The sequence below is a fragment of the Bubalus kerabau genome, chromosome 1 (genome assembly GCF_029407905.1).
Source record: "Bubalus kerabau isolate K-KA32 ecotype Philippines breed swamp buffalo chromosome 1, PCC_UOA_SB_1v2, whole genome shotgun sequence".
NCBI classification, from domain to species: domain Eukaryota; kingdom Metazoa; phylum Chordata; class Mammalia; order Artiodactyla; family Bovidae; genus Bubalus; species Bubalus kerabau.
The window spans coordinates 221144849-221157450 of NC_073624.1; the positions used below are offsets into that span (position 1 = coordinate 221144849).

A 12602-nucleotide genomic window follows, 5' to 3' on the forward strand; every position below is an offset into this window, starting at 1 on the left:
CAAAGTACACATTCAGTTCAGTTCAGTTCAGTCGCTCAGTCGTGTCCGACTCTTTGCGACATGAATCGCAGCACGCCAGGCCTCCCTGTCCATCACCAACTCCCAGAGTTCACTCAGACTCACGTCCATCGAGTCAGTGATGCCATCCAGCCATCTCATCCTCTGTCATCCCCTTCTCCTCCTGCCCCCCATCCCTCCCAGCATCAGAGTCTTTTCCAATGAGTCAACTCTTCGCATGAGGTGGCCAAAGTACTGGAGTTTCACTATAGTATGATTACATTCCCTTTCTTGAAAATATTATTTTTATTGGCACAACTTTCTATTTAATTCTATTGATTTTTCACATTATTTCTCCCTGAATATCATTATTTTCCCTTAAATTTAAAAAAAAATCTCAGAAGCCTATCAGTTATACTTATTTTCTAGAGATCTTTCACGCAAATTCCCTCCTATCTCCCGCCTTCATTTCTACTATTTGCTCTATAGTTAGGACTTTAACATTTTCCTATGTTGGTCCCCTTTGATAAGAAACAGTATATAGTGGATCCTTGAGGAACAGGGTTTTGAACTTTGTGTCCACACATATGAGGATTTTTCTAATACATATAGCGTATGCACTGACTGCACATCTGATGAATCAACGCACTGCAGAATGCAAACTTAATACACCATCTTAGCTTGGCTGAATCCTCGGATGTGCAACCCTTGGATGGGGAGGGCCAACTATGGGATTTGAGCATCTGGGGAATTTGATATCTGTGGGTCTTAGAACCAACCCCTCACAAATTCTAAGAGGCGACTTATTTAGCTGACACAGATCTCTCAATATCTTCATAAAAATAGATGCAGAGGACATAAAATTTTTGAGAACTTGCCTTGTGAAGGTATCTTGTTTTCATTTGATTGATAGTTTGGATATAAAATTGTAGGCTTAAAATAATTTTCCCTCATCTTGAAAACAGTATTCCTTTTAGTGATTGCATATAGAGTTGCTATTCAGAAGACTTTCCATTCTAATTCCTATCTCTTTTAACATCACATTTTTGCATGGTGGAAACATTGGGAACTGTTTCTCCTATTCTGAAGATACATCAGTGTCAGCTATTTATCTAGTCACATGGGTGTACTCTGTTAACATTTAAACTCTCACTTTTAGCTCTGAGGAATTTCCTTGTTCTATTTTCATCATAATTTATCCTTTGAATTTTGTATCTTCTCACCATAATCTCATTAGTTAAATACTGGATATCCTGAATTGATTGATTGTCTCCCTCTAATTTTTTTCCACTTCTTATTTTCTTTTTGCCTCTTGTTCTACTTTTTGGACAAAATATTTTATCATCCAAGCCTTGTACTTTTAATTTTTGGCTGACAAATATTTATTTTTTAAGAGCTCTTTTTAGTTCTCTTGAATGTTTTTCATAGCATCTGTTTTAGATTTATAAATGTAGGATCTTTTGTCATTTAGATGACCAGTAGGCACATGAAAAGATGCTCAACATCACTAATTATTAGAGAACTGCAAATCAAAACTGAGGCACCACCTAACACTGGTCAAAATGGCCATTATTAAAAAGTCTACAAAAAACAAGTGCTGGAGAAGGTATGGAGAAAAGGGAACTCTCCTACACTGTTGGTGGGAAGGTAAGTGGGTACAAACAGTATGGAAGTTCCTCAGAAAACCAGAAATAGAATTACCACTTGATCCAGCAATCCCACTCCTGGGAATATACCCAGATAAAACTAAAATTCAGAAAGATACATGCACCCCCATGTACACAGAAGCAATATTCACAATAGCCAAAACATGGAAGCAACCTAAATGTCCATCAACATATGAATGAAAAAATAGGAACTTAGTACATATATACAATGGAGTACCACTCTGCCATAAAAATGAACAAAATAATGCCATTTGCAGCAATATGGATGGAACTAGAGAGTATCATACTAAGTGAAGTAAGTCAGAAAGAGAAAGTGCAAATACCATATGAAATCACTTACATGTGGAACCTAAAATATGGCACAAATGAACCTACCAACAAAACAAACAGACTCATAAGACATAGAGAACAGACTTCTGGTTGCCAACAGGGAGAAGGGGAGAGGGAGAGGGATGGACTGGGAATTTGGGGTTGGTAGATGCAAAGTATTACTTTTAGAACGAATAAACAACAAGCTCCTAATGTACAGCAGAGGGAACTACATTCAATATCCTGTGATAGACCATAATGGAAAAGAACATTTTAGAAGTGTGTGTGTGTGTATATATATATATATATCTGTGTGTGTGTGTGTGTTTGTATAACTGAATTACTTTGCTGTACACCAGAGACTGGCACAACATTGTAAATCAACTATAATAAAAAAAATTATTCTGTCATCTACAATTCTTTTAAATTATTAAATTCATTGTAAAAAGTATTATAAGTACTTTTAAAATGAGAGTGAGTCATAGAGAAATTAAGAACTTGCCCAAGATTATGTATCTAAGAAGTAGCACTAAGCCCTAATCCATTCTTTATCTTACAAAAGCATACTTCATATGATTACTATTGCGATTAAATATGTAAACACATATGTGGCACTAGAATAATAGGCAGCACAGAATAAATACTCAATAAATATTAGCTCTTATTAGATTTTACTACTCTGAGGATATTAATCAGATTTTTTACATTGAAATATAGTTGATTTACATTGCTCTGTTAATTTCTGCTATCCAACAAGTTAATCAAACATTTTAAAACACTTTCTTCTGTTTTCTCTATTTCTGTATCTGTTTCCTCCTGCGACCCCCTTTTTTGGTGGTGGTGGTGGTTTGGGCATTAATACTTCCTCATGTCTTGTGGTCCATGGCTATCTTCTCATATTTAAGAATGATGAGAGATCAAGGTGCTGACAGCTCTTTGTGTATGTGATAATGAGGTTATTGATGTCAGGACCTCACTCTAATGTAATCATCATAAGATAAGAGTTATTAGCTTAGGAGATCCTCAAATACCAGTATGTTTAAGTTTTTGTTTGAGCCTTTCATATGCTCCAGATTAGGATTCTGCAATATTGTCTGTGCAAGAGAAGTTAGAGATGCCCACCCTGCGTACTCCAACTGGAGACAACTGCGTGAAAAGGGACTAGAAATCTCACCACTCAGGATGCAAAGTTTTGTTTGATTTCCCTATTTTTGGCTTCACCACACTTGCACTTAGCTCTTCCCAGGGTCTCCAAAGTTAAAGATGTTGTTTGGTCGCTAAGTTGTGTCCAACTCCTTTCCAACCCCATGGACTGTAACCCACCAGGATCCTCTGTCCATGGGACTTCCCAGGCAAGAATACTGGAGTGGGTTGCCATTTCCTTTTTGGCCCTCAATGAACTTCAGTCTTTTTTCTTTTGGACTTCAGTCTTATACACTTGGTTCCTCTAAATCCTGTATCCAAATGGGATTATGTTGGACAAACAGGAACTTTTCTTTAGACATTTCTTGGAACTGATAACTGCTCTTTGATCTGATTTCTGTCATCAAAATTATGTATATACATTCTTGGTCTCTGTAAGTTCATATAATTTTTATTAACTATCATTTATTGGGCATTTTAAAAGGAGTGAGCTATGCAAAATCAAAGAATTACATGAAAGTACTGGATCACAATAAACTGTGGAAAACTCTTAAAGAGATGGGAAAACCAGACCATCTGACCTGTTTCTTGAGAAACCTGTATGCAGGTCAGGAAGCAACAGTTAGAACTGGACATGGAACAACAGACTGGTTCCAAATAGGAAAAGGAGTACGTCAAGGCTGTACACTGTCACCCTGCTTATTTAACTTATATGCAGAGTACATCATGAGAAACGCTGGACTGGAAGAAGCACAAGCTGGAATCAAGATTGCTGGGAGAAATATCAATAACCTCAGATATGCAGATGACACCACCCTTATGGCAGAAAGTGAAGAGGAACTAAAAAGCCTCTTGATGAAAGTGAAGGAGAGTGAAAAAGTTGGCTTAAACCTCAACATTCAGAAAACTAAAATCATGGCATCTGGTCCCATCACTTTACGGGAAATAGATGGGGAAACAGTGGAAACAGTGTCAGACTTTATTTTGGGGGGCTCCAAAATCACTGCAGATGGTGACTGCAGCCATGAAATTAAAAGATGCTTTCCTTGGAAGGAAAGTTATGACCAACCTAGATAGCATATTTAAAAGCAGAGACATTACTTTGCCAACAAATGTCTGTCTAGTCAAGGCTATGGTTTTTCCAGTAGTCATGTATGGATGTGAGAGTTGGATGGTGAAGAAAGCTGAGCGCCGAAGAATTGATGCTTTTGAACAGTGGTGTTGGAGAAGACTCAAGGGAGTCCCTTGGACTGCAAGGAGATCCAACCAGTGCATCCTAAAGGAGATCAGTCCTGGGTGTTCATTGGAAGGACTGATGCTGAAGCTGAAGCTCCAATACTTTGGCCATCTCATGCGAAGAGCTGACTCATTGGAAAAAGACCCTGATGCTGGGAGGGATTGGGGGCAGGAGGAGAAGGGGACGACAGAGGATGAGATGGCTGGATGGTATCACCGACTCAATGCACATTAAGTTTGGGTGAACTCTGGGAGTTGGTGATGGACAGGGAGGCCTGGCGAGCTTCGATTCACAGGGTCGCAAAGAGTCGGACATGACTGAGCGACTGAACTGACTGTAATATTGCTCTTCGAAATCTGGAAGGAATCAAACATGAGGGCATTCTGTCTTCTCTGAGCATAATAAATCTCACTCTAAATTCAAAAATAAAAGGAGTGAGGATAACTGTGTGTAGTAAATCCATCTACTTTTCAATTTATGCCCTTTTGTAGTGATTTATTTTTCAACCATGTGTCTAGCTTACATTTTTAAGAATATAATTGAACTTAACATTTAAAAAATGAAAACTTCTTAGATCCTTCCTCCATCAATTTTTGAGCACACTCTTGAGACCTTCTATACTGGACATCACAGGTGAATTCTGTCCCAAACAATCTCCCTCACCATGTAGCAACCATGTACTCTGGCTAAAACTGAAACCATCAAAAGCTTAAGAGGTGACCCCAGAGAGGATTAAAGCAAAACAGAGGACAAAGATGAGTTCAGATTCTGAAACTAAAATCTCCACCTACAATTCTATTGTGGGCTTCCCTGGTGGATCAGCTGGTAAAAATTCTGCCTGCAATGCGGGAGACCTGGGTTAGATCCCTGGGTTGGGAAGATCCCCTGGAGAAGGGAATGGCTAGCCACTCCAATTCTATTCTGGCCTGTATAGAATTTCATGATAGTCCATGAGGTCACAGAGAGTCAGACACAACTGAGTGACTCACTTTCACTTTCTTAATTCTATACCCCTGAAACAATGATCGCCTCAGCAGCAGGTACATGATCTTGGTTAGTCTGATCAGAGTAAAACTAAGTTTTTGTCCTACAACTGGGAAAGAGAATCTCTCTCACTCTCTCTTCCTGTGCTGAAAAAGACAGCAGATGACCATAACTGTAGCTGGAATAAATCTTGGGAAACTGAGGGAAGCCAGTTTTAGGAGTAAGCTTGTGTTAAATGAAACTAACATGTTTGTGTATTTGTTCTTTTTTTTTTTTTTTTTTGGTAAATTATGAGAAACTAGAATGGCAACCCACTCCAATATTCTTGCCTGGAGAATCCCAGGGACAGGGGAGCCTGGTGGGCTGCCATCTATGGGGTCGCACAGAGTCGGACACGACTGAAGCGACTTAGCAGCAGCAGCAGCAGCAGCAGAACTAAATTACGGATTTCCACAATATGTTTCACCCCAATATCTTACTTCATTTTTCTCTTAGTTCACAGTTCACTGCTATCAAGGAAATCTACAGAAGGCCTTCTAGTGCTATAAGAACTATCTATATATAGTTCTCTTTGTTCTACCTCATGGTTAATTCAGTTTTATATCCTTTGAGAGGACTTCTGAAATGACTTGTGTACACTTTCCCTTTCCCTTACCACTTAAGGAAGGCCAAGTAGTGTTGGAATTTTGTTCAGTGAAACAGTCACTTATACTCTCCTTGTTTCTGGTGCTCAGTTTTCTCAGAAAGATTACAAGCTCCTGGGGGCCAGGAATCACATATTTCTGTATTCACCACAATTGTGTGGAGAGTGGAGAAGGATGCTTAAATGCTTTTTAAAATACTAGTAACATAAAAAACTATAAACAGTATAGAATACCTCTTATGGATGATAGACTATATCTGTAATCACTTGAACACAATATATAAAAGAATATTTGCTTCTGGAGGATATTTATGTGAATGGAATTTAGGTAGCTTTCATCAAACTCTGAAAATCTGTGGAGACGCATGGTGGCGCTGCAGGATAACATCGCTGGGGGAGAAAACACATTCTATGCTGGATGATGTTCTGGACATTGTTACCCAGTGCAAAAAGAGCACTAGGAAGACAGAAAGAACAAGGCTTCAAGTGGCAAACTATAAGTTATTCAACAAGGTTAAAATCCTTAAGCCTCGGAAGATTCGGTGGACATATCAGAGGCACCTTACCCAGAAGTGGGAAGGGTGAAGTGATTCTGCAGGAAGACTTTGGGAAAGGAGCTATGGAGATTGGAGGGGCAGGCGTTCTGCAGATAAGGCAAGTCCTGCTTTTCTTTGTTTTGCTGGGGATGTCTCAAGCGGGCTCTGACTCTGGGCGCTTCTCAGTGGCAGAGGAAATGCAGAGTGGGAGCATTGTAGGCAATCTGGCAAAAGACCTGGGGTTGGAAGTGGGTGAGCTATTCTCCAGAGGGGCTCGTGTGGTCTCTAATGATAACAAACAGCGATTGCAGCTGGACATAAATACAGGGGATTTGCTCTTAAGTGAAGCACTAGACCGGGAGGAGCTCTGTGGCTCCACTGAGCCTTGTGTGCTGCATTTCCAGATATTAATGAAAAGCCCCTTGCAGTTTTTACAGATTGAGCTCCAGGTCAAGGATATAAATGATAACTCTCCTGCCTTCTTAGAAAAAGAAATGCTCTTAGAAATCCCAGAGAATAGTCCTGTCGGTGCTGTGTTCTTACTAGAAAGTGCAAAGGATTTGGATGTAGGAATCAACGCTCTAAAAAACTACACAATAAGCCCCAACTCTCATTTCCATATTAAAATGAGAGTCAATCCGGATAATAGGAAATACCCAGAGTTAGTTCTAGATAAGGCGCTGGATTATGAAGAGCAGTCTGAACTCAATTTCATCCTCACCGCTCTGGATGGCGGGTCTCCGCCTAAGACCGGGAGTGCCTTGGTCCGGGTGCTGGTCGTGGACATTAATGACAACTCCCCTGAGTTTGAGCAGCCATTTTATGAGGTGAAGATTTCAGAAGACAGCACACTAGGCTCACCGGTTGTCACCGTCTCAGCTTGGGATTTAGATTCGGGGAAAAACGGGGAAATATCATATATGTTTTCCCATGCCTCAGAAGATATTCGCAAGACATTTGAAATTAACCAAAAGTCTGGAGAAGTGAGTTTAACTTCACCCCTGGATTTTGAAACAACTGAATCATATTCCATAATCATTCAAGCCACAGATGGGGGAGGCCTTTTTGGAAAATCAACACTCAGAATTCAGGTGATGGATGTGAATGACAATGCTCCTGAAGTGACTGTGTCATCAATTACCAGCCCAATCCCAGAAAATTCTCCGGAGACTGTGGTTATGGTTTTTAGTATCCGAGATAGAGACTCTGGGGAGAATGGGAGGATGATTTGTTCTGTTTCAGAAAACCTCCCGTTCGTGCTAAAATCTTCTGTTGAGAATTACTACACGTTGCAAACGGAAAGAATGCTGGACAGAGAAAACCAAGCGGAGTACAACATCACCATCACGGTCACTGACATGGGAACTCCCAGACTGAAAACCGAGCACAACATAACCGTGCTGGTGTCCGACGTCAATGACAACGCCCCCGCCTTCACCCAGACCTCCTACACCCTCTGGGTCCGCGAGAACAACAGTCCCGCCCTGCACATCGGCAGCGTCAGCGCCACAGACACAGACGCGGGCGCCAACGCCCAGGTCACCTACTCGCTGCTGCCGCCCCCCGACCCGCTCGTGCCCCTCGCCTCCCTCGTGTCCATCAACCCCGACAACGGCCACCTCTTCGCCCTCACGTCCCTGGACTACGAGGCCCTGCGAGCCTTCGAGTTCCGCGTGGGCGCCTCCGACCGCGGCTCGCCCGCGCTCAGCAGCCAGGCGCTGGTGCGCGTGCTCGTGGCGGACGCCAACGACAACGCGCCCTTCGTGCTCTACCCGCTGCAGAACGCCTCGGCGCCCTGCACCGAGCTGGTGCCCAGGGCGGCCGAGCCGGGCTACCTGGTGACCAAGGTGGTGGCGGTGGACGGCGACGCGGGCCAGAACGCCTGGCTGTCGTACCAGCTGCTCAAGGCCACGGAGCCCGGGCTGTTCGGCGTGTGGGCGCACAACGGCGAGGTGCGCACGGCGCGGCTGCTGAGCGAGCGCGACGCGCCCAAGCAGCGGCTGGTGGTGCTGGTCAAGGACAACGGCGAGCCGCCGCTGTCGGCCAGCGTCACGCTGCACGTGCTGCTGGTGGACGGCTTCTCGCAGCCCTACCTGCCGGCCCCGGAAGCGGAAGCGGCGGCCGCGGCGCCGGCCGACCCGCTCACCGTCTACCTGGTGGTGGCCTTGGCGTCGGTGTCGTCGCTCTTCCTCTTCTCGGTGCTGGTGTTCGTGGCGGTGCGGCTGTGCAGGAGGGGCGGGGCGGCCTCGGCGGGTCGCTGCCCGGTTGTCGAGGGCCACTTCCCTGGCCAGCTGGTGGACGTCAGCGGCACGGGGACCCTGTCCCAGAGCTACCAGTACGAGGTGTGTCTGATGGGAGGTTCTGAGACGAATGAATTTAAATTTCTGAAGCCGATTCTCCCCAATCTCCCGACCCAACGCACTGGGAAAGAAATAGAGGAAAATCATACTTCCTACAATAGCCTTGGGTTCAATATTCAGTGACCATAATTAAGTTTTATATCTAATATACATGTTGTTTTGTGCTGCTTCCACACCATCGTTATTTCCCCCCAAATATGTGTTTGAAATTGCACTGTTACTTTATATCTTCGCATGTTGTACCCATCTTCTTTTAAGTCAATGCTTATTTTTTGTGGTTGTAATTATTACAAATAGTAATTTACTCTCTAACCAAGGAGGTCTTAATTCATAATTAATTAACTTGCCTTACACCAAGTAAATTTTTTCACATGGCTCCTTCTTCAGTTGAACTTTCACTCACAATTATGCTTTTGATAAAATAAAGCAGATCACTTTCAAAGTATTTCAAGTGTTCAAGCATTTCTTCATTTTTTGCAGTTTTTCTTGTGGTTTGATATTGGTTGCTATTCAGAAATGTCATTTTTCTTTAAATTCACCACTCTTTTTAATTAACTTTTTAAAACGTTTAATTACCGCGGAAAATATACCTGAAAATAATGTCCTTTGATAAACATAATCACCTTGTTAGAAAGGGCCACAAGGCAATTTTCCTAGTGTCTCTTCCTTATTGATCCTGGAGGGTTATTGTGAAGACATATTAATATTGTGGCCACCCACATAATCTTGGAATATAAAGTTTTTATTTTCCAGATGTCTCACTAATGTTACAAAGGTATAATGCAATCTAGTAGAATGCAGGCTCCTGAACCATAATTTGTTTATTGTAGAGTGGACTTATGTGCTAAAGTGTATAATCTTTTGCCTCCTGTGCTCTCCCAGAATATATATACACTGGGCACTAATTTTCAAATTTTGAAATAGCCAATAGAAAAATTATATAACATATAAACACAATAGAAATGTTTTGTAAACTACTTAGCTTTTTTGTGATGCAATTTGAAATTGCCTATATTATTCCATTCAATTTAATTTTCAAATGTCATGATCCACTAAACTGATTTCATGACTTACTAATGGGTAGCAATCCAAAGTTTCAAAACCACGTTTCTCAGATATTTGTAGAGTACTGAAAAGTAGGAAAAGATAGTCCTTTAATATTCTAATTTTAAAACTTTTTTCAAGCCATTGTAGGAGGAAGTTTTGTTTCATGCTGTACAAGCTCTAACCAACCACTTTTGCTTTGAATGACCTGACTATAGCATAGAAGAGAAAGCCTTCATTGTTGGGGGAGGATATTTCCAAGAATTTCATCAAAAAGTCTTAAAGTCTATATGTTGTGGAAGGAAAGTATAGATGAGCAAAATGAGTAGGGGTATACAGGGAAAGGAAATGTGTTCACAAGAGAGAGAGTAGGTATGAGAAAGAGGACATGCATGAGGGTAAAATGATTGTTTTTATTCCTGAGGTGGGGCCACAGACTAGAGTCAATGCCGGGAACTGCCTCTTGAAGATATTCTAATCTTAACATTGTAGAGGGGCTGGGTATTAGTTAATAATGCCTGTAAGTACAATCTCTCGCTCTAGCATATCCAAAATAACCTAATGTTTACACTTCTTGAATGCTAAAATTTCACTGCCAGTTCTTTTCAACTGTATGAACTGATTGATTACTCTTTGAATTTAAGAAAAATGGAGGGAACAAAAGTTTCTCCATGCAGGCTAACTAAATTCTAATTTTCTATTTTCAGAAGTGGAACTAGAAATAAATGAAAGCTTAAAATAAATGAAAGCTTCTTTACATAGAGAACAAAAACTCATATTAATAAATCGAAGTATTAAGGTTACCTCCTATCTTTACCGTACTTATTGGGAAAAGATGGATGACCACTAGCATAAAGAGATATATGATGGGATAGCTGTCAAAAATGAAGGTGGGAGTGTTCTAGCAGCTTGTTTCCCCAGTAAGCTTGGCCTCTCACATTTATAATAGGGGAAGGGGAAAGAGTAGTTTAAACAACTCAGGCAGAAAATTTAACAGGTGCAACAGCAGAGAAAAGCCCGTTGCTTTGGGTTTTTCCCACCTATCTGAACAGGAAGACTTGTCTATTTATGAAAAGAACTGTTTCCTGACTCTAATGGAGAATGGTGAGGTCTTTGGAGCTCAGATACAAGTAAACCAACCAGTTCTCTTCAAATGTATTGTTAAAAACAAATTTTGCTCTTATGCATCAAATAATTTACAGTTAAATTTAAACCAGTGCATAGGAATTCAACTATATCAGCCAATTTTTATATTAAAGGACTATAGGTTGTCAATGGGAAGAGGTCACTTACAAAACGGAGATGTAAGAAACTGTTCAGCTTCCCAGACTTGATTTTCTTGAAAACCCTTGCCAATAAGAACAAAACAACAGTTTAGGTTGGAATTTGCCAAGAGTATGGGAAAGAAAGGGGCTTCCCAGGTGGCTCAGTGGTGAAGAATCCACCTGCCAGTGCAGGAGCTGCAGGAGCCCCAAGAGACATGGGTTCTATCCCTGGGTCAGGAATATCCCCTGGAGAAGGTAATGGCAACCCACTCCATATTCATGCTGGAATAATCCCATGGACAGAGAAGCCTGGTGGGCTACAGTCCATGAAGTTGAAGAGTTGGACGTGACTGAGCACGCATCACTGGTTAATCTAACATGGCCTCTCAGTACCTCGGCCACATGCTGTACTTTCTCACTACCCAGGATTATTCTATGAAATATGATTTCAGATCTCTCCCTCTAAGAATACCTTCTATGAGAACCTTCTATGCCTTTAGCCCTCTGATTCTATCACATCTTGTCTTTGACCTTGTCAAGACCTCCATCCCATGATGCTGCTATTACCTATCAACCCCCTCCTGTTTTAATTTCCTTCCCATCAGCTGACTCCGATTTCACCACTCCCAACCACGCTTATGCTCATATTCTCAATTCTCTTTTTCAATTTTCCTTCACTCTAGGATTTCCTTTACCTCCTGATGAAACACCACATTAGATAAATACTTTTATCTAGTTAAATTATTCAATAAAAATTATCTTTTCTCTTACACCTGGGATGCTGCACTTTATAAAACAAAGCTTAGAAAATAATCAGTACTATCACCACTAAGGTTATCACATTCAAAATTAATTGGGCTTTCAAGATCAAGAAATCTTTTTATATTTTCCTAAGTAGCATTCTCTTTTACTCTTCAATAACAACTTCATACCTACTTATCTTAAACTTCTTACCCTACTACTTACATACTGCTTTTTGGCAGATGAACTTGCTTAATATCTTAAAGAGAAAACAAAATCCATCAGATGGGAATTATCTTAATTTCCTATCCCCAAATTTATACTCTTGATAGCATATGTACTTGTAATTTCCTCTGCTGAGTTCCCTTCCACTTAAGTCCAACTCCTTCATATTTGCTGAATCCTGTCTTTGACAACCTTCTAGGGGCTTAACACTGATAATATCCTTTCTTGTATATTTTAATTTTCTCCTTCTTTACTAAGTACTGCAAATCAGCATTTTAAAAACATTTCTCTAGGCTTAAAAAACCCTAAATTCCTCTCCAGATACAAATCTACTTTTTTCGTTTGCAGCTAAATTTCTCAAAAGGATTTCCACTTTTACTTCCTTATCCCTCTTGCTTTTCAACCCAGTGCAATCCATATTGAAAACTGCTACTGAAAGCTGATCAAAGAT

The 12602-nt window shown here is 41.1% G+C and overlaps 1 protein-coding gene across 1 annotated transcript; it reads left to right on the forward strand.

Moving 5' to 3' along the window:
- The first annotated feature begins 5641 nt into the window (after nucleotides 1-5641).
- On the forward strand, nucleotides 5642-9321 carry LOC129633915 (protocadherin beta-12-like). The gene has a single exon (XM_055555888.1). The coding sequence runs from the start codon at nucleotides 6399-6401 to the stop codon at nucleotides 8997-8999; it is 2601 nt and encodes an 866-aa protein (XP_055411863.1). The 5' UTR covers nucleotides 5642-6398; the 3' UTR covers nucleotides 9000-9321.
- Nucleotides 9322-12602: the final 3281 nt, after the last annotated feature.

Bases quoted from the DNA above. Each gene is read 5' to 3' on its own strand.
- LOC129633915 (XM_055555888.1), top strand. From the start codon at position 6,399: ATGATGTTCTGGACATTGTTACCCAGTGCAAAAAGAGCACTAGGAAGA.